Source organism: Pectinophora gossypiella, chromosome Z, assembly GCF_024362695.1.
Source record: "Pectinophora gossypiella chromosome Z, ilPecGoss1.1, whole genome shotgun sequence".
Taxonomy (NCBI): domain Eukaryota; kingdom Metazoa; phylum Arthropoda; class Insecta; order Lepidoptera; family Gelechiidae; genus Pectinophora; species Pectinophora gossypiella.
In genome coordinates, this window is record NC_065433.1 from 9,387,762 (window position 1) to 9,413,924 (window position 26,163).

The 26,163-nt window shown below is 38.0% G+C and overlaps 3 protein-coding genes across 6 annotated transcripts; 2 read left to right on the forward strand and 1 right to left on the reverse strand.

Moving 5' to 3' along the window:
- The first annotated feature begins 308 nt into the window (after nt 1–308).
- LOC126380270 (uncharacterized) lies at nt 309–9,469 on the forward strand. The gene is made up of 7 exons (XM_050029550.1): nt 309–438; nt 2,214–2,366; nt 4,945–5,075; nt 5,395–5,650; nt 6,002–6,186; nt 6,960–7,161; nt 7,960–9,469. Exons 1-7 carry the CDS (start codon nt 309–311, stop codon nt 8,079–8,081), a joined length of 1,179 nt encoding a protein of 392 aa, XP_049885507.1. The 3' UTR covers nt 8,082–9,469.
- A 5-nt stretch (nt 9,470–9,474) lies between these two features.
- LOC126379996 (prostaglandin E synthase 2) lies at nt 9,475–14,291 on the reverse strand. The gene is made up of 5 exons (XM_050029054.1): nt 13,916–14,291; nt 11,988–12,197; nt 11,174–11,376; nt 10,438–10,650; nt 9,475–10,239 (listed from the first exon to the last, which is right to left on the reverse strand). The coding sequence occupies exons 1-5, from the start codon at nt 14,189–14,191 to the stop codon at nt 9,978–9,980; spliced, it is 1,164 nt and encodes a 387-aa protein (XP_049885011.1). The 5' UTR covers nt 14,192–14,291; the 3' UTR covers nt 9,475–9,977.
- A 329-nt stretch (nt 14,292–14,620) lies between these two features.
- LOC126380048 (ankyrin repeat domain-containing protein 11) lies at nt 14,621–26,159 on the forward strand. 4 transcript variants are annotated; one of them, XM_050029167.1, is made up of 16 exons: nt 14,621–14,799; nt 14,914–15,070; nt 15,147–15,302; nt 15,865–16,122; nt 19,260–19,442; nt 19,597–19,792; nt 19,874–20,051; nt 20,132–20,351; nt 20,554–20,702; nt 20,824–20,973; nt 21,150–21,204; nt 22,653–22,825; nt 22,942–23,126; nt 23,513–23,621; nt 23,703–23,864; nt 23,973–26,159. In XM_050029167.1, exons 2-16 carry the CDS (start codon nt 14,938–14,940, stop codon nt 24,144–24,146), a joined length of 2,481 nt encoding a protein of 826 aa, XP_049885124.1. In that variant the 5' UTR covers nt 14,621–14,799; nt 14,914–14,937; the 3' UTR covers nt 24,147–26,159. The 4 variants fall into 4 exon arrangements, with proteins under 4 accessions (XP_049885124.1, XP_049885123.1, XP_049885125.1 ...); XM_050029166.1 differs by having other exon boundaries at nt 19,874–20,050; nt 20,128–20,351; XM_050029168.1 differs by having other exon boundaries at nt 19,874–20,050; nt 20,128–20,351; nt 20,563–20,702.
- The last annotated feature ends 4 nt before the right edge of the window (nt 26,160–26,163 follow it).

Sequence of the window (26,163 nt, forward strand, 5' to 3'; positions counted from 1 at the left end):
TTTGAAAAAACTTTCCCCAAAGTGCCTGTATAGGCATATACTTAGATAGACAAATATGACCTCAACGACACAGAATCTGAATGATTGCATGTCGTTTAGAGAACTTAACAATGTGCTAAACAGAAAACGGTAACATGTTGGTCAAACAGACAACCGTTATCGCCCACATTATATAGAGATGGTTGACATGTTAACGCGCATTTGGCTATCATATTTAAAAGTAAAACCTTCCAAATAATTCTCAGCATGACCCATTTATAAAAAAGTAAAGGAATTTTATTTAAAAAGTTCATATTTGAGTTTGGAATATGGAAAGAAGTAAAGCAACTTGGTTGATACTGGCCGCTGCCTTGGTGACTACGGTCGCGCTGTCTGTCTATGAGGAGGACTTCGATCACGAGGACCTGGAAGACCATGGCGGAAGGAAAGGGAAATTATGTAAGTACTTTAGACCGTAAGATGCTGTGGCGATTTTGTATCTGTACTAATGTACATTGATGTTAATACTTCAACTATGCGAAAGTAACGTCCCTTGTGTAATCTCTATAGAAAATTAGGGCCAGTCACCTACCACCATACCAGGTATCTTTACATGTTCCTGATACCTAAATAAATATGAGTTTTGTTTGATTGATGACTTTTAGGAAGATTTGTTTAATTCATGTTCGAAGTGTCTGTTATTGAAAATTAAAATAGCATTAATGCAGATAAAATAAACGGGATTAGTTTCTTACGGCCTCTGTGGTCCAGTGGTCAACCGGTTTCGTTGTGCTTACGATGCGGAGGTCCCGGGTTCGAATCCCGGTGGGGACAAATCACAAAAATCACTTTGTGATCCCTAGTTTGGTTAGGACATTACAGGCATCACCTGATTGTCCAAAAAGTAAGATGATCAGTGCTTCGGAAGGTACGTTAAGGCGTTGGTCCCGGTTATTTCTTACTGATGTAAGTACGTAGTCGTTACATGAGTCATGTCAGGTATAACCCTGACACCAGGGTTGAGGGGGTTGGTAATCCACCTCACAGTCCACACGATAGAAGAAGATTACCTGCCTGCCTGTATTGTTGATGTATAGTTGATAGTGATAAAATCTCAGCATGTTGATAGGAAATTAATTTCCCACTCATCCGTTATGTCCACATAGCCTATGTACTATGTAACTGCTTCCTTCACCTCACTAACCAACATCGTTTAAGGAAGCACGCGTATTTACCGAATTAATATCAGCCGATGTAAGGGGAAATCCATCACTTATCATAGGTAATTTTCTTATTAACTATAGCAGAATTTGGAACAGAGATTAAAAAATGAAAGTACCTGAATATAAAGACAACACGAATGAATACTCGGATTTGAATAAATACACACTTATGGGTAAGGTTTAGTACGATCTACTCTGAACCGGCGTACGTGTTGAAGCTACTTGAAACGATTGATGAATGTGGAAGCAAGAAAAATATGTCAGGATCGAAGCAAATGTAATTCTAGTCTCTGCTTACCCCGGAGAGAAAAATGTGTGTGAATACCAGAATCAGAATCATTTATTCAACGTAATTATCATGGATAAACTTGTTGAAGGTCAATGTAACATTTTTGAAATTACGTCATTTCGCAAGGTGTTATGGCTGAGGAGAAGAAATGACAAGAAACTGCAACAGCAACACATCTTTTAAATCAATGAGGGTACATTACAAGTTATTTAATAACTAGAGGAACACATTCAATACTTACCAGATATTTTATCATTTAGGTAATCATTAATCTTATAATAGCTTTTTTACATACAGTAAGCTTCACGTGAGCTTTAAATTTATTTTCTGACAAGTTTAAAATATTATTTGGTATTTTATTGTAAAAACGTATACATAACCCCAAAAAAGATGAATTTAATTTACTTAATCTAGAATTTTGAATAGCAATTTTATTTTTATTCCTTGTAAGTATGCCTTTCACAGTTTCTCGGAAGGAGAGATACCTACATTTTTAAGTACATACATAATGTTTTCATAAATATAGACTTGCGACCGTTTGTATATTTATTTCTCTAAATAGATCTAAATACCTATACTATACCTAATACCTACCTATACCTAATTCAAGCTTGAATAACTTTATTGCAAAATGAAACAATAACAAGCCGTGCTATCGGAGAGATACTCAGTTATCGCTGATAACTATGTTACTATTCATGTAATGTTGAATGTTGTTACAGTGTTCCCGTTCGTGAGTATAGTTCGGTTTGCGAACACTGAGTGTAATAGCACGAGCTCCATGTCAGGCACGTGCCTCGCGCGCCGCGAATGTAACAACCTCAACGGGACGATCACGGCGACCTGTGCTTCCCGCCGCGGCCGCTGCTGCGTTGGTTTGTATCACTTGTTTTTTATTTACCTATGTAATTTATTTTAGTGTTTTGTTTTGTTGTAGTAGGCTGAGCTATAGGCCATCTACGGGGTCCACAGGTGGCGGATAGTGGAACGGCCATCAGATATGGTGGTTAGCTGCGAATATAAAAATAAGCAATCCCCGACCAAACAGCGACAGGATTAGCAGAACGTAGTGGGTAGCTCATTGGGACGGGCTAACCTATAAAATGCTACTTAGGTTCTATGATGATCTTGTGAAGTAGCGAGTAGGCGCCGCTACTTCAAAAGCGCAACCCTGATGCCGGGCAGCAGCGGTATCAGTACTGGTTGGAGGCCGAGGAAATGGATTCTGGTAGGGCTCTAGCTAGAACATCACCGATTGAGAAATTGGTCGGTGTACTGCGGAACGGAAGGCGATTGGGGCAACCACCGTTCTACTCGCCCTATCTGTGGAGTAATGGCGACCGACAAGAGCGCAGCTCTTAAATAAAGAGAGAGAGAATTTATTTTAGACTCATATTCTGAAATGTCTTGGTACTCTAGTCCAACATTATAAAAGTAGGACGCCCAAACATTCAATAATATTAGGTAGTCAAGACATTCGCATCAATGGTTCTATTTGAGCAACATGTCTGACGACGATGTTCGAGAAAGAAACGAGTGTAACACACAATTGTTAAAAATGTTACCGGTTTCGATTCACGAAAGGATTTTAAAAGATTTAACACGATTTAAGATTTGACATCCCACCTCAATGACTCCTAGCAGTGAACTAAAAAAACATTCATCACTAAAATTCAACTCCATTCGTTTCAGAATAATTAATCATTGTGCAACCCTGAAGACGACCCGACACAACTGCGCATTCGACAATCTTGCGCAATATTATAGTGTGTATGGGCCGCTAAATCTGGTGCTTAGGTTTCGATTTCAATCTATTTACGTATTCAGCGGTTTAGAATTTTAAATGGATAGGTAAAAGATAGGCGGAACTTTGATAAAAAAAAACATTGCTATGATTAAAAAAATTCCGGATCGCAAACTATAAGTAAATGTTAAGGCGAACCTCTGATCGCCGCGTCCGCGCGATTTAAATAACCGCGCTTCTCAAAACACTGTGTTTCTAATCACCCGCGTCTGTTCGCCATGCTGCATGTCGGCTAATAAGAATAACAAGGTCGAATGCGATGGTCTTATACAATTCTTAATATAAATGACAAAGACGGATATATTTATTTGTGTCTGTCAAAGTTTTGTTCGGCAAAAACTTGTATTAGGTTTTTAGTTCGTCTACTTAATTTGTCTTTATTTACATCTATAGCTCAGTCGTTAACGCATTCGTTTTTATCAGTAGTGAATATTGGCACATGTGTTGTTGATAAAAATATTTACATAAATTATTATACAGCCGCGTGAACATATTAATTAAGCCAAAAGTTAATCATTAATTACGCTAGCACAAGTTGCGACATATTTAACTATACTGAAAAAATCTTACCTTGTTTGTGGGTGTGTCAATAGCGGAACTTCGGCTTCGAGTTGCTTCTCCGATGTATCTGGCGCCGGTGCCGATTTACCCGTCATGATTGTGTACAATAACTACAACACGAGCAGACTGCATCACACACCTGGTTGCCCCGACCGAGATGCCGCGCAATGCAAACCACGTTGTTATGAGATTCCGTTGACGTATGCCAAAAGTGAATGAAACAGAACTAGCCACTACGCTACTATACATTATATCGCATCTGATCACACAATGTAATCATTTGAATTTGAATATATTGTTTATAGATTTAAATATAAATTTAGTCATCATTCGCTACTTATAATTATCTACATACTTCATTCGGTGATACTTTATCTATAGTCGTGCAAACCATTGAATGAATAGGCATATACTTTTTATACTCTTTATATTATGACTAAAACAGGGTAAAAATTAAGACCTTATATAAAAAAAAATAGTGGGGCGAAGCCGGGTTGACATAAACTGCCTATATACGTCCCACTGCTGGGCACAGGCCTCCCCTCATCAACCGGGTTGGTTGGAAGCCGGGTTGAGACGCTAGTAAATATTACTTAAATGCTGTGTGTTGGTAAGCGTAATGTGCTTGAACAACTGGACCGATTTGGCTATTTTTCGCATTGAAAAATTGAGGGATGTCTTCATGAGATTATTATGCTAACCAAGCAGAGAATTAAAAATATTGCTCAATAATTTAAGGTCTTAAGGCCCAAATTTTTAAAATCCAAAAACCATTTTTTAAATATTATATCTGGAAATCTGGACCCCAGAAGGATATAACTAAAATTCAGTCATTGTTGGGTTGTCAGGGTTGCCCCTTCAACACGTCCCCTAGACAACAATATTATTGCGCAAACGGCAATGTTGCGCAATAATATTATAGGCGTACGAGTCACCTAAGCTGTACCAAATTTGTGTTCGTAAATCTACAATGAAAAGACTCCAGAATTAAATTAACCTTATTTCACTGTACCTACGGCCAACATCCTGTAATTGTTTAATATTGTAACTTGTGAGTGCTTATTGATGATGAAGACAATACATAACAGTCCAGCGGTCCTGCGGCGCGACAACGAACGTGAACAACACGTACTTCACGAGCCCCGGGTACCCGGCCGCGTACTCCGGCGGCCAGGCGTGCAGCATCATCGTCAACCGCTGCAACAGCCAGATCTGCCAGGTTAGCAACCACCAAACAAAGCACACAAAGATTCCGAGTTTCGAGCAGTATATTTTGTATAAAACCGCGCCGGTTAAACAAGACTTGTTGGTTGAAGATCGGTCTTCCGTTTGGTTCGTAACTTTACATTCCCACACAAGATCAGACTAGAATAACTTCTAAATATTCTAAGCCCCCACCGACACATTATTTAGGTATTTGTCCTCCAAGACACATGCGCGGTAAAGTTCTCTATCATCAACCACCTTTTCTAGAAGAAGAAGATCAACCACCTAGTCTATTTCACCACAAGGATCACTAAACATATGTTCATTTTCAGCTCCGAATTGATTTCCTGGACATGGTGCTAGCCCAACCGGACGGCGACGGCGTGTGCACCACGGACTCGGTGACAGTAACAGGGGGCAACACAGTGGTGCCTACCATCTGCGGCGACAACACTGGACAGACCATCTTCGTGGACTTCGACGGAAACACCGCTATTACCATCACTGTCACCGCTACCCTCGCCACCACCTTCTCCAGGCGGTGGAACATCAAGCTCACTCAGCTCGGCTGCGACTGTCCCGGAATAGGTTAGCGTATTACTTGTGACATGATACCATAATCATGTTCCTTTCAACATAATGTACCACCAAAGGCGATACGCTGATTGTCCACTCTACGGTACAAGTGGCTGCAAGGCATCTTCTGATTACATGTTTCTCTGCTCGAGTGCCCACCACTTTAGGGATCACTGGCGTGTGTTTATGTATGTACCAATCTAATTCTGCTATAAGACTCTTAACCGATCAGTACAATGGCTTATTGAGTTTGGCTCAATACGGAGTGGCAATTTAAAGAACATTATCTTCCGACAACATTCGTCAGAAGGTCTAAGACTTAACATTTGAACTTATATGTAATTGAACCCTTGTTTCATTCAGCGCCCAACGGTTGTCTACAGTACTACACAGGGCTCACAGGCACGATCAGGAGCTTCAACTACGGGACCGCAGCCAACACGGCCCTGAGTGCCTCTCTGGTTACTGGCACCCGCCAGATTGCCAACTTGAACTACGGCATATGCATTCGCATGGAAGCTGGATACTGTGCCATACAGTACTCACAGGTGAGTTACAAATTGTTGAATAGGAGTTTGACTCCCATTAGGTCATCAAACGCCAGCAGCAGTTTAGGGAAAAGTTTATTACACCGCTATATGCAGAATACCAGCGTCGTGGCTCACGCCGCGACTTATGCTGAGCGAGGTCCTTTTATTCCGGACGCCACCGCATCAGGCCTTCAGTGCGTTGCATTTAGGATACTTACTTTTTTATTATTATTTTTATGATTTTGGTTTTTCTTTTTTTTTTGTAATCATTAACATTTGATCTTGGTTTTAATTTTGTTTTGCTTTTTTTTTCTTTTTTTTCTGTGTATTGATTTCCGTGTGGTTTCTGTCCTGTGTTGAATGTAATGTTACCTGTCTGTCTGTGTCTGTGGTGTCCGAAAATAATAAATGTTTCTTTCTTTGTTTCTATATGGAAAGTATAAATCTTCAATCCACATCCAATTCGGACTGGATTAGTACTATTTATAGTATGGAAGAAATACTCTAATTTTAAAAGTAAATTAATTCTTGCATAGGCTAAATGATTTTACGTAGATCGAAGAATTTCGCATGGACCGGGTGGGTTCGCATGCGAAATTCTCACGGGTTCGCACGGGTGTGCGAGACAGAATTTTATCGATTTAATTTTTCCCTTGTGAGTTTCCCTAGGCACGGGTGAGTGCTATAAATACAAAAAATAATCCTTTAAATTAAAAACTATATTTTTTTTAGGGACGTAGCCTGGAAACTCCCTCATTCGAATTAAAGTATTTGTTGAATGTTTTCTTTAGACCGCTAACGACATATACTCGTTCACGGTGACGGGCGACGTGGAGGGGGCTGACAATACAGTGCTGGGCACAGCGGTGGGCGCGGCCAACGACGGCAACTGTGTGACCGACTTCGTCGTGATCCCCAACCCGACCCTGGCCGCCACCGGCCTCGCCGTCGGCACCGACCGCTTCTGTGGCCTAGGATTTGTCACCGTCACTTGTAAGTAAACGAGAAGGTGGAGCCGTGGTCGCCCAGTTGGTAGAACGCTTGCCTTTCACTTTGAGGACACAGGTTCGAATCCAGCACAGGCCTAAACCAATGATTGTCTTGGTTTAGGACTGCGCTTTCTTTCATCATCAATGCGAACACGTGCTGAACGTAGAGACGGTTTTTAAATAACCGAAAGAACTTTATTGTTCACGTAATGTACACGCCATGAAAGAAGTCCTTAGGATTTTATTGGAACTAATTGACAAGTCACAATAATTCTATGCATATACTGCGAAACTAGCTTGGTGGCCGTGGGACTTCCTTCGTGGCGCTGACATCACTAGTCAATAACGAAATTCAATTTATAACTTAAAATTAATACACGGCTTAGTATAACTCCGCTCTGGTGGAGTCCGGGCCTTCCAACTTCTATGCTAGATTGGGACGCCGAAGAGAAATTATATTCGTAAAACGCGTTCAGCTGTTCGTCCCGGGCATATCGTAAAAACCGACAGAAAGATTGAATTCTGTAACATGATGGACCATTCTAGGGGCGACGACGGGCTCGTCACCTGTCACCATACGGTTCGTTATACCCATCTCTTAATGTATCAAACGTGGCTACATGTTATCTCCTGAATACTTATAGCTCTGCTCACCCCGTTAGGGATTATGGGTGTGAGTTTATGTATGTGTTTATAATTGTATATCCTTCCGTTAGATACAAACGATCATAAATGCAATTTAGCCACCGAGTTTAATATATTGCTCACTACTTCTGCAACTGTAATATTTGTTTTTCCACAGCGGCGTCGAAACCGTTCGTGCTGTACGTGGTGACAAACGGTGACGAGGGCGCCACGGCGACCACGCCGCCCGACGTCGCCAACCGCGGCTTTTCCCTCGCTTACGCGCAGATAGCCTGCTGATCATACTGATAATTTGTCACCAAAAACTCCCCCACTTGTTCTCTAAACAATTTCTATTTGATTGGAGCCTTTGGAACGTTAGCGTCAGAACGATATTTTATGTTTTGAGACTATCAAAGTTCAATACCTTTTTGATACTATTTGGTACCTATAAAGTCGTAAGATCGAATGTCCTTTTAAAATCCAAACCCTATTGTTTAACTATTGTCTGGAAATCTCGGCCTTAGGAGTATCCTCCTAAGAACACTACTTAGTTATTACTGTTACTCAGTGGGAGATCGTTCATAGTATAATTTCATTCATCTGTAACTTTTTCCTGAGACGCGATAAAGTTTGAAATAAAATATATTTTAAGGTATTGAAAAGGTAGTGAATATTTACTAATAAATAATTAAGATATATTGACTCAAAGTATGTGAAAAAAATGTTGTCCAGACAATCTGACGTCAGAATGTCCGGCCACTTTCTTTACTATGTTTTTTCACTGTTTGTTGAGGTACTAGACTGTACTAATTACGCCACCTTTGATTATACAGGATGGCCCAGAGGTTCACATTCAAAATGAAAAATTAGGTAGGGCTCACTGACTACCTGAAACATCCCCGTATGTTCAGCAATTATTTACGCTTTAAGAGATATGACCCATTTTTTACCTTTTTCAGGAATTTCTACCTTACTTAAAAAGACATTATTTTGTCGCTATCTTTTTTTTAATAATTATTTTATTTTACTTCATACATATACTTAGGAAGTGGACCGTCGAGTCTAAAGAAATAATAAAAACAGCGAAACCAAAGAAGCCAATGACCTCCTCTATCTAATTTTTCATTTTAAACGTGAACCAGTGAGTCACCTGTTTACCTGTCTACCCCCTGACCATGCGATTCCAGACCATCGCTTTTGTGGCCACCAAGGAAGTCTGCATGGTTATCCCCACCTTATCCCACATGACGCGAAGAATATAGCGTGCTTTGACCAAAAGACATATTAAGTTTATCTACGGAGATATCATAAGTTGTTCCTTCTTGAGGCTGGTCGACACGCTTGATATTTATTGCGATACCTAGAAAAACCACCACTGGGTGATACATAGGCATAGACCCAACATAATAGATTTTTATTTTTTATACTTTTTATATTTATTTTTTCTTCACGAATATCGCAATGAATACAAAATATTATATAAGCACATTGGATAAGGAATCAATAATCTTAGAAAGAAAAATGTGAGATCTGAAACCTAGTAAAAAATTTACGTATTTGTAAGTTATGTTATTAGGTAAGTAAACTCATTAATTATTACTTGAAAAGATGACATTAATCTACTGATTCTTGACTACTTTATTGTTTTCTTTTCGACGATTGATACTAGATAATGAAAAGACAAAATAAAAATTATAAGACAAAAGTGTTTTAATTAAATGTAAAATCACATAAAATAAGATAAAACCTCAATAACTATTATGACTTTTATATTTTTTTTATGTGTATTCAATCTAACATCAAAGAAGCGTTCAATTTCATAGTAATAACAAGAATAAATATAGTTTTATATACTAGAACTACGGCGATTTCACAAAAAAAAATGTTTTTTAATTTAAACTAAGAAATGCTTCTCATTATTCCAGCAGTCGCAAGATTAACATCCATATCACTCAAATAATATCTAAGCGCACCGTCATAGAGATATCACATTGCGAGGACTATCGCAACCGTCGTGATAGCGATCTCAGTACTCAAATATAGATAGTTTGACATGGCAAAACAAGTACAAAGTTCACTAAACACAGTACACAGTAGTAAACTCGTAATGTAATAAATTAATCTCAGGAAATATGTGCGCCCTTGCAAATTAAATAATCATTCTATACGTAGTTACTTATTCTCGCGGAGGAGTTAGGCATGGGTTGCTAATACTTGACCTCGTCTCCTTTCGATGGAGGTTTTGATGTCGTCGTACCACTTGCCGATGTCGCTGTTGCTGCGCAGGTCCTGGAAGGCGCGGCAGCCCTCGATGCTGCTGAGCACGCCATACACGGTCACGTCGGCCAGGTTCGGCTGGTCGCCTCCCAGGAACCGAGTACCCTTCTTCTTGACGGCAAACATCCATTTGTCAGCCGCGTTGTAAAGGGCTTGTCGAGCGTCGTCTATATTGTGCCTACAAAAGCAAACAACTCTTAATTGCACCAAAAATTAATAATTACAGAAGCTTACTTAGGTACTTAGCAGTTGGCGGCCTTATAGCTTAAAGCGATTTCTTCCGCACAAACTACAAACCGGACGTTACGAATTACAAACGAATGTGTAGCAGTGAACAAAAGGAGACTACTTTGAGACTGACCCAGTATCCACCTACCTAGACTTTAATCTTTTGGAAATAAGCCACATGGCCGTGGCTCCGCCGTAGACCATCAGGGCGCACTCCCAGCTGGGAAAAGATTGTCGCCAACCGCCAGCCTCTTCAAACCACTTGAAAGTTTCCATAGCTTCGTCGAAAGTGCGATACACGTTTGGTGATAGGGTGTGCACCAGTACTCGGTCAGCCCATTGTCGCCACTCGCGTTCTTCACTGAAAATATACACAAAGTTGATTATTGAATCTATCTATCTAACCTACAAATACCAGTAGTATATTTATGGGTTTTCTTGACTCCATGAAGAAATGCAGATGCAGGGTGAAGTTTCTTAAATGAAATTGATGTATTGATGTGTCATTACTCTTTCCGAACCTCTCTCTTGTCTAGAAACAAGTTGTTTATGTTAAGTTTATGATGCTGATGTCAAACGTGTCATTCAAGATATACCTACCCGCCCTCGCGGCAAGCAACACGCGCTGCGCGCGGCACGAATTTTATTGAAGGCTTGGACCAATAGCTGTACGACGTCTATCTACATAGATAGCATGCGCTACGTTTATTGGCTGAAGCCGTCGATATAATTCGAGCCGGTTGCATTGCAGACTGCTTGCGGCCTGTTGCTTATTAGCTATCTTACTAAAAAATACCTTTAGTCTAGTCTTGTTCTGGAGCTGGCAATAATTATACTACTATAAAAAGTATTTGTTTTTCAATTTAAAATAAAATAATGCTTACGCTTCTTCTTTCCTCTCACGTTCGTCAGGTACAGGAGCATTATGCATGATATAGTATTTATTAGTGACGTCAGTAGTGAGTTTACCCTCATCATTCTTGAAGCGCGTGGCGGGGTAGAACTTAATCACGTCTCGCAACTGTAAGTTCTTATCGCGTAAATACGTTTCCAGAACCGATACAATTGCTGTGCTGTCCATTAATTGCTGAAAAATATGATAATATTACAAAAACTTTATTTAATCTAACATAATCAGAGTTTGTGAGATGATGGGATGGAAGCCCCTCGTAATCAGAGGTATATCCATCACATGATGAACTTTCTTCTATTAATAATAATAATAAGTAATTAGTTGTACAGAACCCACTAAGCACATAATAAGGGTGCAATCTCATTTGTTTGCAATGCGCATTTACTTTCATATGTGCAAATTTCAAATTACAATATTGCCTTTTTAGGTAAATTGCTTTGAAGTGGCGCGTTTAACCCCCCTGATGACTTACTACAACGCCACAATGATTTTGCCAGTACATATGTCAAACCTGAAATTTGGCTGGCCGATAGCAACAACAACTGCTTAAATTCAACTTGTAGTACTATGAAACTACATTATTAAATGTCCTGTATGTATACATGTATTGATTTAGACCAGTCTAAGCAAACTAGTTTTCTTTTTCAAAAAAAGAAAACCGATGTAACACTCAAAATATGGTATCTAAAGTGAAAATTGCCTGGCCTAAGGATTTTATAATTATGCCAATCAGAAAACATTAACAGTCTAATAGGGTAGTTTTCAAATGTTTACTTTCAACATACTTGGTATCCATCATCGACTTTAGCCAATACTATTGGCACCTTCTTGTAGGCTGACCATTTGATGGCTTGCCTGAGGACTGCATCCACTTCAACTATTTCATAGCTGATGCCACGTGAGTCAAGGTATGCTCGCACTTTGCAGCAGAATGGACAGGTCCGATATTGGAACAGGACGAGCTTCAAATTGCTTGTGTCTTCTTCATTCACAATCTGAAAGATTATTTAGAATTCACATATTACTGCATTTAAAGCAGATTAGTACTGTGACCTGGCGACGCATGGTTGACCGAAAATTTAAAAATCTCAGCATGTCTTGGGAGCATGCTACAGAGGCTGCAAAAGATCGCGAGGAGTGGAAATCTGATATTCGAGTCCTACATCCCAACAGGGGTTAAAAGGATTAGAAGAAGAAGAAGATTACATCTAGAATAGATGTCTAGGTTTTTAGAATATTGTTCATTTGTATTATTTTGCTGTTAATTTCCCTAAGCATAAATAAATAAATAGGTACTTATTAAAAGTTCTTGATTTTACTCACATAAAATCACTATAGAATTTATATTTTCACATTGCATTGGTAATCAAATATGAAATTATTTATAGATAAAATTTAGTCATTTTGTGTTACATACTGAAGATATTTTAATTTAAATCATCCTGATTTAGTTTTAAAACACAAGATTCACATCACTTTCTCACTAATGCATAAGTTATACAGTTTAATAACATTACATTGCTTCAAAACACGGGTTATGGGAATTTGTAACTTCACATTGCTTAGTTACTAAAATACAAGTTGTATATAGTTTAATAGTTCACATTGTAACACATATTTATTTATTTATATAGTATAGACAAAAAATAGCGCATATGCAATATATGTGTATAATTTAATAGAATTTCGCATTGCTGTACTTCATATTGTTTAGAAATTATGATTTATACATAATTACTTTATTCTATACATAATTACCATTTAATTACTAGAAAAAAACAAACTGTATTTTACTTTGCACCTGTGCAATTACATTGGTTTTTTTTATACATAACATACTTACTCCTGGGCAGACTCTGTGTTCGATTAATATTGTTATTAATCATTCTGTGTTTTTCTAATAATTGTTGTTCATTTATAATTTTATAATACCTAACTAACTTAACTTACTATAATACCTGACTTTTAGTAGAATTATCATTATGTTGTTACTGAAAATATTATATTACATTATAATATTCTTTATCCTTAATTAAGCAAGCAGGTACCTCCACTATGCATGGTTACAGTATTGACCTAACATAAGCGAAGCTATAGTTTTGGAAGGTTGTGTGATTATTTTTTTTTAACTACATCTATCGTCTAGATCTATAGTTATTATTTGACTGTTAATCTTCCTAAGAAAATAAAATAAAATAAAATGTCTGAGGTGTTAAAATTGTATTAGTGACTTTATAAATAGTGATTTTCATAAAGAAACTATTTATGGGCAAATTGTTATGAACTCCAATAATAGGACAAAAGAAATATGATTTGGGTGGTCAAGCACAAACAAATTTCAATTCAATCTTAATCATCACAACTTAACCCAACCTGACCGTGATTTCATCAACCTAACCTTGCAAGAAAGTTTTATAGTTAACAGTAAAAATGAAAAATTGCAAGAACTTATCTGAAATAAGAATGTACATTTGTTTCTCAGAATTCCTATCAAGGTAGACAGAACTTTTGTTGGTATGATAAATAGTGTGAAACATCCTTTGTGTATTGTACAATGCATTGAACTTAGGAAAAGTAAAATTACGAACTTCACAAGATTCTTTCGCTTTGCATTTCTGTGGCAGTTGTAAAACAAAATTTGATAAATAATTAATGATATAACCATAACACTGCAGTATTTGTTTTTAAAGAGCCAAAAAAAACTACTACTTACCTTAAAATGAGGCATGTAATGTGGAGCTTCCTTCAAGAACGCATATTCTTCATTCTCTACCACGGAAAAGTCTTTCTTTACATTTATTTTGTAATGCGTATAACCTCCATATCCTACCCCTATCAGGGCGCCGATACTTGCACCGATGAGTGTAATCTTTGCAGTCGACCTTGGCGCCCGGCCTTTAGACGAATGGAACAGTTTAGATATACTAACATCTTCTTTCAAAGATGGCAGAATAACTTTCCGAAATATTGTGAACGAAGGTCGCCACATTTTCGGTCCAAATTGTGTTACAGAAAAATATTTCCCTTCCTATCAATTCAAAGTTTTTTTATTCTTTTCAATTTTCCATTGGAAAAGCAAAGACTTTCTGAATTTGATTTTGATGGCAAAAGACTAAATTACTTTCAGCCAATTCAGTAGTTCATGATTAGATTTTCCACAAAATCACTATAAAAATATTGTCGATGGATCTGAAAAAATCTGAAATTCTGAACTGAAAAGCAAGATATCCGAAAAATATTGAGAATAATACAATCAAATACAATACTAGCATCCATAAAAATAGCCTAATAATTAAAAAAACTGACATTTTCTAACTTCCAAAGACAATTTTTAATATTTTTATTATTTTTGTATTCCGTTCCATTCATCTCTAACGTGAGTTTTCCCAACACCAACACCACAGAGTAGTTAGTACTTTCGTTGTCTGTCTGTCTTGATTGTCCGTCGCAAATGTCTGAACGAGTTGATTTGTTATAAATTTTGTGAAATTGAAGATGTTTTGTTGTGAAACTAGTGCATTTTTGTTGGTTCACAAGTGCTATGTGATATTCTTGCTGTGCTAAAGACATTTATTTACCTTGGGGGCGCGAAAGAAGGTAAATGCGGTACAACATCTTGCTATTAACTATTGTTGGCGCGTTAAAGTGGTTCCCAATATTTTTTCTGGTCCTTTGTATGATGTAGTGTAAAGGTGGTTACTTTATGCGTAGGTTCGGCGGGGTTATGCCCGGAGGATGCCGTCGACGTCGCGGTCGCGGGGCTCCGGTCGCGGGCCGGAAGCGCCGCGGACCCAAGTTCTAGCACCTATGTCGGAGCGGCAGCAGTTGGCACTGGTGATGCAAATATCATCCCAGGACGCCCCCCCAGGTAAGTCATCACTTTGATTATCCTTTAAACGTTCACAATCTGAACCTATGCAAATTCCCGCCATTTTCGTGTGTAGTCGCTCCGACACCCGCAGAAGAAAGAAAACGGTCTAGACAACAGCGCAACGAGCGCGGCGAAACACCCCTACACGTAGCAGCCATCAGGGGTGACCACGATCAAGTCAAAAAGCTTCTCGATCAAGGACAAGATCCGGATGTACCCGACTTTGCAGGTAAATCATCAAGTACTTGCACTATAAGCTAAATTCTTACAGATGGATGTATCTTGCCAGTAGTTCTGCTAAATGTCGTGAATTTATTAAATTAATTCAACATAATAGGGCACTCTCTATGCCCTGTAAATGTAACATCATTAGAATGACGGATAGATGCTAGTATTCTGTGAACCCTGCTGAGATTTTGTGAACTCTCCTAATTTTACAGGTTATATTGAGTATTTATTATGTTCCAACTATGCCCAAATGATTCTTTGGAGTAATTCGTAGTTCAAAACCTCAAATTCTTTGGTATAATATATGTTTTCATTAAATATTGAATGTGATTATATTTAGAACATCTGAACTTTTACACTCCATATTTAGTCAAACATTCTTCACAAAGTATAATAATAATTAATAATATAATACATATTAAGTAGCAAATAATGTAATAATGGTTGATATTGCCCTTAATAACAAGCATCATGAAGTGGAGTCCATTCTGGTAGGTACTGCTGTCTATTTAAATTGTGTTTGTATTACAATACCATAAACTTATAACTTGCGAATGTTTCAGGTTGGACTCCGCTTCATGAAGCTTGTAGTTATGGGTGGTACCAAGTTGTAGAAGTTCTTGTGAATGGTGGAGCCAATGTCAATGCTAAAGGCTTAGATGACGATACACCCCTTCATGATGCCACTACATCAGGAAACCTGCAAATGGTGCAGTTTCTTGTAGAAAATGGAGCAGAACCATTTGTGAAAAATACAAAAGGAAAAATGCCTTCAGATTATGCAGCTCCACATATATTGGAATATCTCGAATCATTGAAAGGTATGTTAATTATACTATCTCAGAAAGTCATCAATGTCACAGAATACAATGAAAACATAATGCAATAAGTAACTTCATGTGTATTTATAGCATATAATACAATAATAAACAGATTATGTATACATTCTTCACCATCTTCATAGTTTCACAAACATTTCCAACTTCAGAAACAGTGTATCATGGAAGACCAAGCGGTCGATCAAGGCAGACCTGTTGATTGTGGTAAGGTAAAAATATAAATACCTGTGTAGACCAGACTGCACAACGCACAGGGTTTTGGTAACCTCTCATCTGCCGAGATACCAGACACGATAAATTTTACATTGTGTCTGGTCGAGATCTGCATTCTGGCATTCAAAAGTTTAATAACAAGAGATCTTGGATCTAATCAAGTTCACCACCCCAGCAGCATATTCTTGCAAAGTAACACTTGGAGAGGTGGCAGTCAATTTTTGATCAATTATTATTATAAATGGACAAATAGTCTGCTTTGTCAGGCCAAATAATCAGTGTAGCATTTGAACACATAAAATAAAAAGTGGAAAGTTAAACTTATTATGATAATAATTTATAAAGCATTAAGCCTATTTTGTAGTAAATTGTTTTAAGCAACTTATATGATTACCTATAAGTAAGTTTCTTTCAATATTGATATATCTGTATTTATGCATAAGTATCTACACTTTGCCATGACTCAATTGTCAAAACTAATTTTATAACTATGTGGTTATTATAGATAAATGTTAAGTGATATTCGTTCTCAATGACAGCTATATCCTTGATGAAACTTCTTTATTTCTTTGTTTTACTTCTGATGTTGGTAGGTAGGTACTTAATAATTAAATCAACACTTATATTTATCTGCAACATTTATTTATGACTAAAAAAACTATTGTTTTTAATTAAAACCTGTTTAGATACATAAATATATATATATAATAATATTGATATAACATTATTACTTTACAATATCTAAACCATTTTATAAAGCCTATAAGCAATTTTAAAGAAAGAGACTGCTTCTTGCTTCAAGATTTATTTTCGAAACATGTCGTCAAAGATATAATCGCCCAAAAAACTAAAACCTCCAAGTTAGTAAATATCGCGTGATGCATGGCTTTCCTATCTACTACTACGTTTTATATAGGTAAATACGATACGATCAATATCTGTAAAATGTGCGTCACGGTCATGGTAATTTTCGAAGTTGATGGTGTTGTTGTGATCATACTCGTTGTGTTGAGTGAAAAGAAACGCAATTCGCCTACCGTCTGAACATCGTGAAAATGACTCTGCATTGCATTCCTTTCCAAGTTACCTATGTTTATCCACAGCAACCGGGCTACACGCCGTCGTACAAAGTGTAACGTACCTTTTGTTGCAGTGCAAACTCCGCTGTATTAAATAACATAGTCACTTTGTTAACTGTATTTATTTAACGGTGTTATGCATCACTTTATTTCTATCCTACGTAGCGTTATTATCATGCGTGTAAAGAAACGTCACGCCTCTGGGCGTGTGTTGCTGGAGCCGCTGTGCCGTGCTGTGTGATGGCCGCTTTTGTCACCAACTTCGTGGTGGTCTTGTAGACCGACCTAGGAGTGATTTTATAGTAAAAATTGTCGGCCAAAAGAATAAAATTCAAAATAGCGTCCGAAGACGTGAAATGCAAAGGAGGGCGCTCTCGCATAATAAAGGGGAGTGTGCTTGTTATACAATTTTCGCTCTACAAATCGTATTTTACTGCACGCCGCACAATGCGATCGTGCTATGACCCGTGTATAAACTGCTAATAATGACCTGTCTGACGTGACAACGTGATTAGAATAGTGAATTATTACGTTGAAAATTTGCTTAACTATATTTCTGCTGTGATTTGTTTTTGTACTAAAGTCGTCTGTTAACGTTGTATCGAAAAGGTAATTGCGTTCTGTATTTGCATTCGCCCATTGCGGGAAGCTTGTCAGATTTATTCGTGCACAGTGCAGTGTACAGCTGAGTTGAGCTCATTCCTGGCGGCTGTTCGTAGCTGACGCGACGGTGCGCACAGCTGCTCATTTCGCACATTAACGCCCTAAATCAATAGAAGTCACGCAACATTCTTTACAGAAATTCAGCTTCTCTAGGGTGTCAGTTATCTCATACTATCTGCCTTGTAATTTTAATAATTATAACACATGCTTTAGTGACAATTTTGTTTCCATTTCATTACATTGATTCTATCTACACAAACAAATCAATAAATAACTTTAAATATTGAAATAAATAATGCCTCTAAAATATACTTAATAAATGATTAATTATTTCTGATTACTGAATAATTATATCAACATCACAGCATCTCACTATCCCATAATTTGTTTTGCTTTATCATTTTACTTACCTACTTAAAAAAATACAAAGTGATAATATGTATGTGAGTAATTAAGATTTGTCTAGCACACTATTTCAATGTGTATTATATTGACTGTGTAAAATTATGTGTCTTGTTGTGTGTATGTTTGACATATACACAACTACACACAGTACACCAACTGCAACAGTACAAGCAACTCGAACCTGCTTCACCTGAGTTAAATTTTTACCCTCTTATATTGTTAGAGACATGCAGATGTCAACATTAAAACCCGCATGCCAATCCATTATACCAAACATTATAAGACAGATTTCCTTTTGTAGTATATATTGATATTATTTCATCAAGTTGAGAACAACTCAAAGGTCAGTATGATTACTTACTCATTAGTTATCTAAACTAATAGCTGAAACTTATTATATATTAACCATTATGATAGCATCTGTTGACAATACATTGTTAATGTGTTATGGTGTTTATTTTAAATACTATCATTTTTTTGAAAAGGAAAGGGACAGGTGGTTTAGTCATAAATTCAATTTCATGTTTGTTTCTTAAATTGTAGGCTAATGATTTCCTGTCCCTTTCCCTTTTGGTGAATTAGAAAATTACTGGTATAAATTAAAATAGACTCAAAAATGATTGTTTAAATATCAACACCATTGAGTATTTGTACCTATTTGCAGGATGATTGTGTTGAAGTGTACTATTATTTGTAGTGGAAGGAAAGGCTTTCACAGGTAGTGACCCAGTGAGTTGGAACAGTAGTTTTGGCCAACAGATAATAACGCGAGAGCTTCACACGGTAGTCGCGCGAGGGATGACTCAGGCAAGAAGGGTGGCAATGCAAGTGCTCACAGCGAAAACACTAAGCGCTCCAACATGGAAGGCCTAGCGCAGGGCGAACACTTTGACGGAAAAGATGCATTGGCACAGGAAAAGGGGAACAATGAAAACAGAGATGGTTAGTATCAAGTTTATTTATCACAATGTATGTTGCCTGATACTGTCTGTTGTCGCTTCCTGCTTTTAGAGGGCTGCAGTTAGATACCCAATTTTGATTACATTGGTTTATTTTACACCACATTTGTTTTAATTGTTAAGTTACTCCTTTTTAGAAAACCAGCTAAGTAGTGGCGTGGTTTCGTCAACTCAAGACGAAACCACTAGCAGTAATAAGAAACCGTACACAGATGAAGGCCAAGAGGCAGAGGCAGCAGATGAAGATGTGTCCAAACGAAAGAAAAGGAAAGAAAATGAAGAGAAAGAACCGATGGCGAAACCCGCTCCAGTCTCCAGGAGTGGACCTGGGCGGTAAGCATTTCACAACTTATCGAGTTGAACTATGTACCTATATTAAACAATAGATTAATGTACATGACGTATTTTATACAGTGTTTTAACCGGTACCAAGCCGCCAGGTCCTGCAAGTAAGACTGGCGCAGCACCATTAGGTAAGGGCGGCGTATCGCAGAGCACTGGCAAAGGTGGAGCCGGCAGCTCTTCAGGAAAAGGAATGCAGGCGCAGGGTAAGGGAGGTGCAGGATCCAAAGCGAATGCACAGACATACCAGGTAAATTGCTTAAAAGTTTTTTAAATGTTTATTTGTAAGTGAAACTGCATAACTTTTTTAACTACTTTATTCAAATGAAGGGAAAGTCATCGAGTACAAAGGGCGCATCAGGCTCGCAATCTAAGCAAGACAGAAAAAGTCCAGTAGCAAGTCCGAAACCAAATCAAAGCAAAGACGCGGATGGTGACGGTGATGAACAGAAAGCTCCTGAGTCCACTGCTCCGAAGGTTCCGCCGCTCAAGATTGTGATCCCGGGCGGCGCGAGCGGTTCGGGCAGTAGGAATGAACAAGAGGGAGATGGTGGGTTCAGCTACGATAGATCAATCTTGCACCTCACGAAGGCACGGGGGCTTCAGTGGGTGACAGTCTGTCTGTACGTGTTGACAGGTATCTCCCGATATCATCGATGCGTATTCATGGGCTTGCACACTCGCGCGCCTTTGTGAGGTGTAAGATAACCCACCTACTCTCTGCTCGTTTTTGATACTTGATTTACTAATAGGCGGCTCAGGACAAAGAGGCAGCGGGAAAGGTCGAGGTAGCGCGTCTACTCTGCCGTACGTTTTGCCCTGCACAAGTACAGACACTGGACAGACTTCAGACAGCTCGGATGGCAACTCTGATGACAAAAGAACTGGGGAAGGCGGCAAGGTAAAGGATTGCCTATCTAAATTAACTTGAAAATGCTGTTCACATATTTGTACCATCGCGTGTTTTTCTTTTCCCTTATAAATTCAAATATTGTAACTCAAAAAATATTTTCCGTCCCAAGGCTGGACAGAGAGTCCTCCGTTCGCATAGGACGAACGATGGAGAGAAAGAAAAGGACAAGGAGAGAACGTCCCCTCATACGGGGGCGGAGACACGAGGCTCTGGAAATCACCCTTTGAATTCCAACAAGAGCCCTCCACCTTCGGGCTCCGTAAGTCATCCCTTAAAATTTACATTACACATGTGTAACGGAATGACAAAATTACGTCTAGACAATTAAACGCAATATAATCAATCTTTATAATTGACCATATTATAGAAGTAGATGTGTGTGTTACAGTATGTATTGGCTGTACATCCAATTTAGTGATTGTTCTGTTGTTTTAGGGCCATGACGGGGACCACGCGCCGTCGTCGTCAAGTGCAGGAGGAAGATCAGAATGTAAGAAACATTCATTGATACAGACAGTTGTTTGATACACATGTTAATAATAGTTCTTTACCTATGAAATTGCCGTTCTGCAGTACTGACCATTTCAAATCAAAATCATTTTTGTTTGACTAAGAATTCTAATTTCAAATTAATTTTATTTTAAAAACATGGAATTATTTTTCCATATGTAGTCATTTGTTTATTGATTAGTGTTACATTTTCATCGCATTTCAATCTTTTTCGTCGTCATGGATACGTTAAAAGTTCGAGTAATTATGGAATATGAGTACCATCGTGGCAGCAACGCGACACAAGCGGCACGCAACATCAACGACGTTTACGGAGCTATCACTACAAACCAACGCACCACCTGTTATTGGTTTGCTCGTTTCCTTGTGACTTTGGTCAACAATGACGAATTATAGGCGATTGTGGAAGCTGAAGATACACAATCTAGGGCTGAATTAGCAGCGGCTTTAGACGTTAGCGTCAAAACAATATTGGTCCATTTGCGTCAAATTGGCAAGGTAAAAAACTTAACAAATGGGTGCCCCACGAACTCAATGATCGCCAGTGAGAAGTACGCGTCGAGACGTGCCTTACACTGCTCAACAGTCACACAAATGAAAGAATTTTGAACCGCATTGTTACCTGCGATGAAAAATGGATTCTGTTTGATAACCGCAAGCGCCGGCAAGTTGGTTGGATCCTGATTCAGCACCTAAACAATACCCTAAACGAAAACTTACCCCTAGAAAAGTAATGGTCATTATTAGTTTAATAATGGTCTAGCGCCGGTGTGATTCGTCACAGCTTCTTACCAATCGGGGTGAGCAGATGTGTACTGAGCAGATCTGCAACCAGCATTGGTCAATCGCTCGTTTCCGCTGCTCCTGTACGACAACGCGCGACCTCATACTGCACAGCAGACGGTCTCCAAGCTGCAACAACTGGGGTTGGATGCTCTCCGTCATCCGCCCGCCTCACCCGACCTTGCGCCTACAGACTAGTAGTTTTTCCAGAATTTAGATAACTTGTTGGCGGGATAAAAATTAAATACCCGAGAGGCAGTAAGTAGTACAAAATGTCTTTGAAGAATTTGTTGCCTCCCATCCAGCTGATTTCTTTAAGAAGGGTATCAATAAACTACCACTGCGTTGGCAAAGATGCATTGATTGCATGGGTGATTACTTCGGTTAATACAAAAAATACATGAAAAATATTAGTCTAAATTTTTTCAAACATAATGGCAATTTCATAGTCAAAGACCTAATATTTAATTCCAGAAGAACATTGTTGTGTATAACTATGATCAATGTATACACATTGATATAAGTTAATTATGTTTAAAATAATATTATATTTATTGTTATGTAGAGTTCTGTAAACAAACTACTTTTATTTCAATTTTGTTTTTTTATTTATTGTTTTTTTTTTTTTGGTTAATTGTATCGTAGCGGGTGCTGGCCAGTCAGTGGAGTTACATCCGAGAAAGAGGAAGATAAAGGCGGCAAGAGATAGTCACTCGCGAGATCTGAAAAACAGCGACCCTACGCCGGACTCCAGTTCAGCCGCGCACAACATCACACACTCGAACCCGTACCAAATGTACATTCACATACGAAAACAGGTAAACTTTTTACTAAATTAATATGTATAGATATTCTATACATCATTGCTAGGCGTGAAACACAGAAGGAAACTAATATAGTATGATTTTTTATCGTAATGTTAACTATTTGTCAGATCGATACGCGGCAGAAGAGTTTGTTCCCCGTAAAACCGAAGCCCCCGAAGGACTTCAACAAGTACCTGATGAACCGGTGCACGTACACCCTGCAGGGCAACGTCAACCCGGAGCCTCCGGTGGAGGTGCCCGCCAACCTGCCGCCGCAGATGGTCGCCGAGTTCATGGCTCAGGAGAAAGAGAGGTAAACATAATCAAAAGTTGAATGTGTTCATTAGACTATTCTAGTTTTATCCTGTGATTTACTAGTGCTTTAGAACGTGTTATAGATATAAGAAAATTCAGCCTTCATTGGCATTACTAAATAAATTAAATTACGCTTTGGATGAAACAGAATAGAGGTGGGTAGATTGGCCGAAAATGATTACCCACCAAGGACAGACAGTTGTCTTTGACAAACAATGAAGAATAAAAGATATAATCTCAATTTATTGGCAGAAATTTATTTTATTTGTGGATTGCCATTTATTTGTACATACATAAACATGTATGATGTATGTTTATGTATGTATGCCATTTATTTGTTGTAAACGTAAAAAAATACCTACTAAATGTGGGCATTTTATACAGAACTCGCCTGAGGATCCAACATCTAGTGGAGAAAGAGAAACTTGTGCTGGCTGTTGAACAGGAAATTCTACGAGTGCACGGGCGCGCCGAACGCGCTGTGGCTAATCAAGTAAGCTGTATTCTAAGTTTAGGAAATCTTGGTACTTAAGGCTACAGTAAAGTACATTAAATATTCATGTTCTGCATTCAGGCTCTCCCCTTTTCTGTGTGCACGGTTCTACGAGACAATGAAGTATACAACGTGCTAGCGCCAGAACAAGAAGAGAAACGCAACGCGCAGCGCTCCCGATGCAACGGAAGACAGATCAAGTCTTGGCTGCAAGAAGTTGACGATAAGTGGGAGAAAATCAAGGTTTGTAGAGATGGATAAGGCGCAACCTCTTTTATATGTGAAATAAAATGTCTACTCCTTAAGTTATCAATCGTCTTATATCTAATGAATACGACAATGTACTTGCAGGAGGGTATGCTTCGACGTCAGCACACGGAGGCAGAGACTTTACATGCGGTACAGATGATGGGGTGGGAGTGGAAACTAAAGGAGCTCGGTATCTGCGACTACAAGACCACACCCAAGATTGACCCCTCTCACGTACCACAAATACATGTGTCAAATTTTGACTTGCCCGCTTGAATTTTAAGTTCATATTGCCTGTGTTCATATAAAGCTAGCACGTTCCACGCGCAGCGCGCTAGCACACTTCACTATACTATCTTGAGTTATCATATCATCGATTATTACTACTAACGTTATAACAACAATTGGTAATACGACTCAAGCGGAGCTTCTAAATTGGTATTAATATCAAAATTTTCTCGACGGTCGTCGAGTCTCCTAAGGATTTCCCCGCGTCCCATTGCATGGTACCTGGTGATACGTCACTTATTTTTATTAAGTTAACTTTTGTAAAATGTACGAATTACCTGTTACCATGGGATGGTTAAAATTTCCAAAATATTTCTTATATAACGCGTCGGCGTTAATAACAGCCAGGTTATGTCAGCTAGGACTGGTCACTAAAGCCAATGTTCATTTATTTAAGTATTTATTTATTAAAGTACTACCACATCACATACATTACAACACTGGTGCCGGTCCTGGCGGACAGCAACTTAATACGTAATTACTACGTATAGAATGGACACTCCGTCCCACACCAGTTGCAATCGGTGCCCAGCTAGGTTTACCTCTCGTATGCTTGAAGCATGCTGTGAGTGTACTAATAAAATGGACTCCATGCGATCCTTGCGTACAAGAGCATTTTATAGAAGGGCTTTGTTTTTGATCTATTTAAAATCAATGGAGTTTCTTCACCTAGCATCTGAGCCGCCTTGGTTACAGCTTGTCGGTATGAAAGATAAAAGCCCACTGTCTATTATTGTGGTATTAGTGTTCGCAAGGAAAACGCGAACGAATTGTTTTGTTCGAACTTTATAGTTAAGATTAATTAATTTTTAATGTATATTTGGTTTACGTGTGATATGGTAATCACATAGACGTATTTTATTATAATGTGCGAAGTTGACATTAATTTAGTAATTGTGACATTAATTTGTATGATGATTTCAATAGTTTTGTATGATATTATAGAGATTGACAATTTAAAATATGGACATTTTTATATTCAAATCTTATAATTGGATATAATTATCATTTTCTATCTCCCTAAATGTATTTTTTTATTATAAAAATTATAGAAAATGACTTGTAATTGTTTAATCTGTGTATGTTGTAAGTTGACTTGTAATAAAAAATAATGTAGGTACGTATCGTTTGGAGGTACCAGCATTTTACCTATTTTAATATCCTAGATATATAAATTTATCTATTAGTCATATATAATCGAAACATATTTATAACTAATTTCTGTGATTTTTTTGCTATGTAAGTTTTGTTATGTTACATACAATTCCGGAACACAAAGCTTTTGACTGCCTTCAGATATTATGTTATGCTCAAGAGCCTCCTTTTTTTTTGGCAAAAAATACATGCAGCTTGGAAAAGTGAGCAGAACCAAGTCTATGCTGTGGCCGGTGAGTTGACAGCATAATGTGTAATATTAGTCCAATATTTTTCTTTTAAACAAGTCATTGTAATCCTATTCAACACCAATTCTAAAATAAAATCATAATTGTGTACTGGAAGCGATTGAACATAGGTACGAAGTATGAGGTAATTTAAAGCAAGCTCATGAATTTGGGCATAGATGCCATTTTAAGATCAATCATTTGATTGAATTCACATCATTAATTTAAGAGTCACGCTCTTGTCGATGCAGCATTCTCTGCTACTTTTTAGGTATGAATAGGACAGTGGTTTCCGTCTTGCCTTCCGCCCCGCAGTGTTACATAATAATGTCACCATGAAAATGTCTTTACTGCAATGGGATTAATTACATGTCTGCTCGATTAACTTTTCGTTTTCACTATATTATCAGAAATAAAAATCAATGATAAGAAAATATTTTGTCTGAAAATTTAGTTACAAAATTACAAAGAAACTATTTACTTCATGCTTTAAATACCCTCGGAAGAATAAAAATCATTTATAAGTAACTTGTGAAATATTAGTTTCTTTGTAGTTGGGATTTAACACATGCTTCTTATTTAATTCAAATGAGTTGAATTATATAGATCTCAGTGTAAATTGT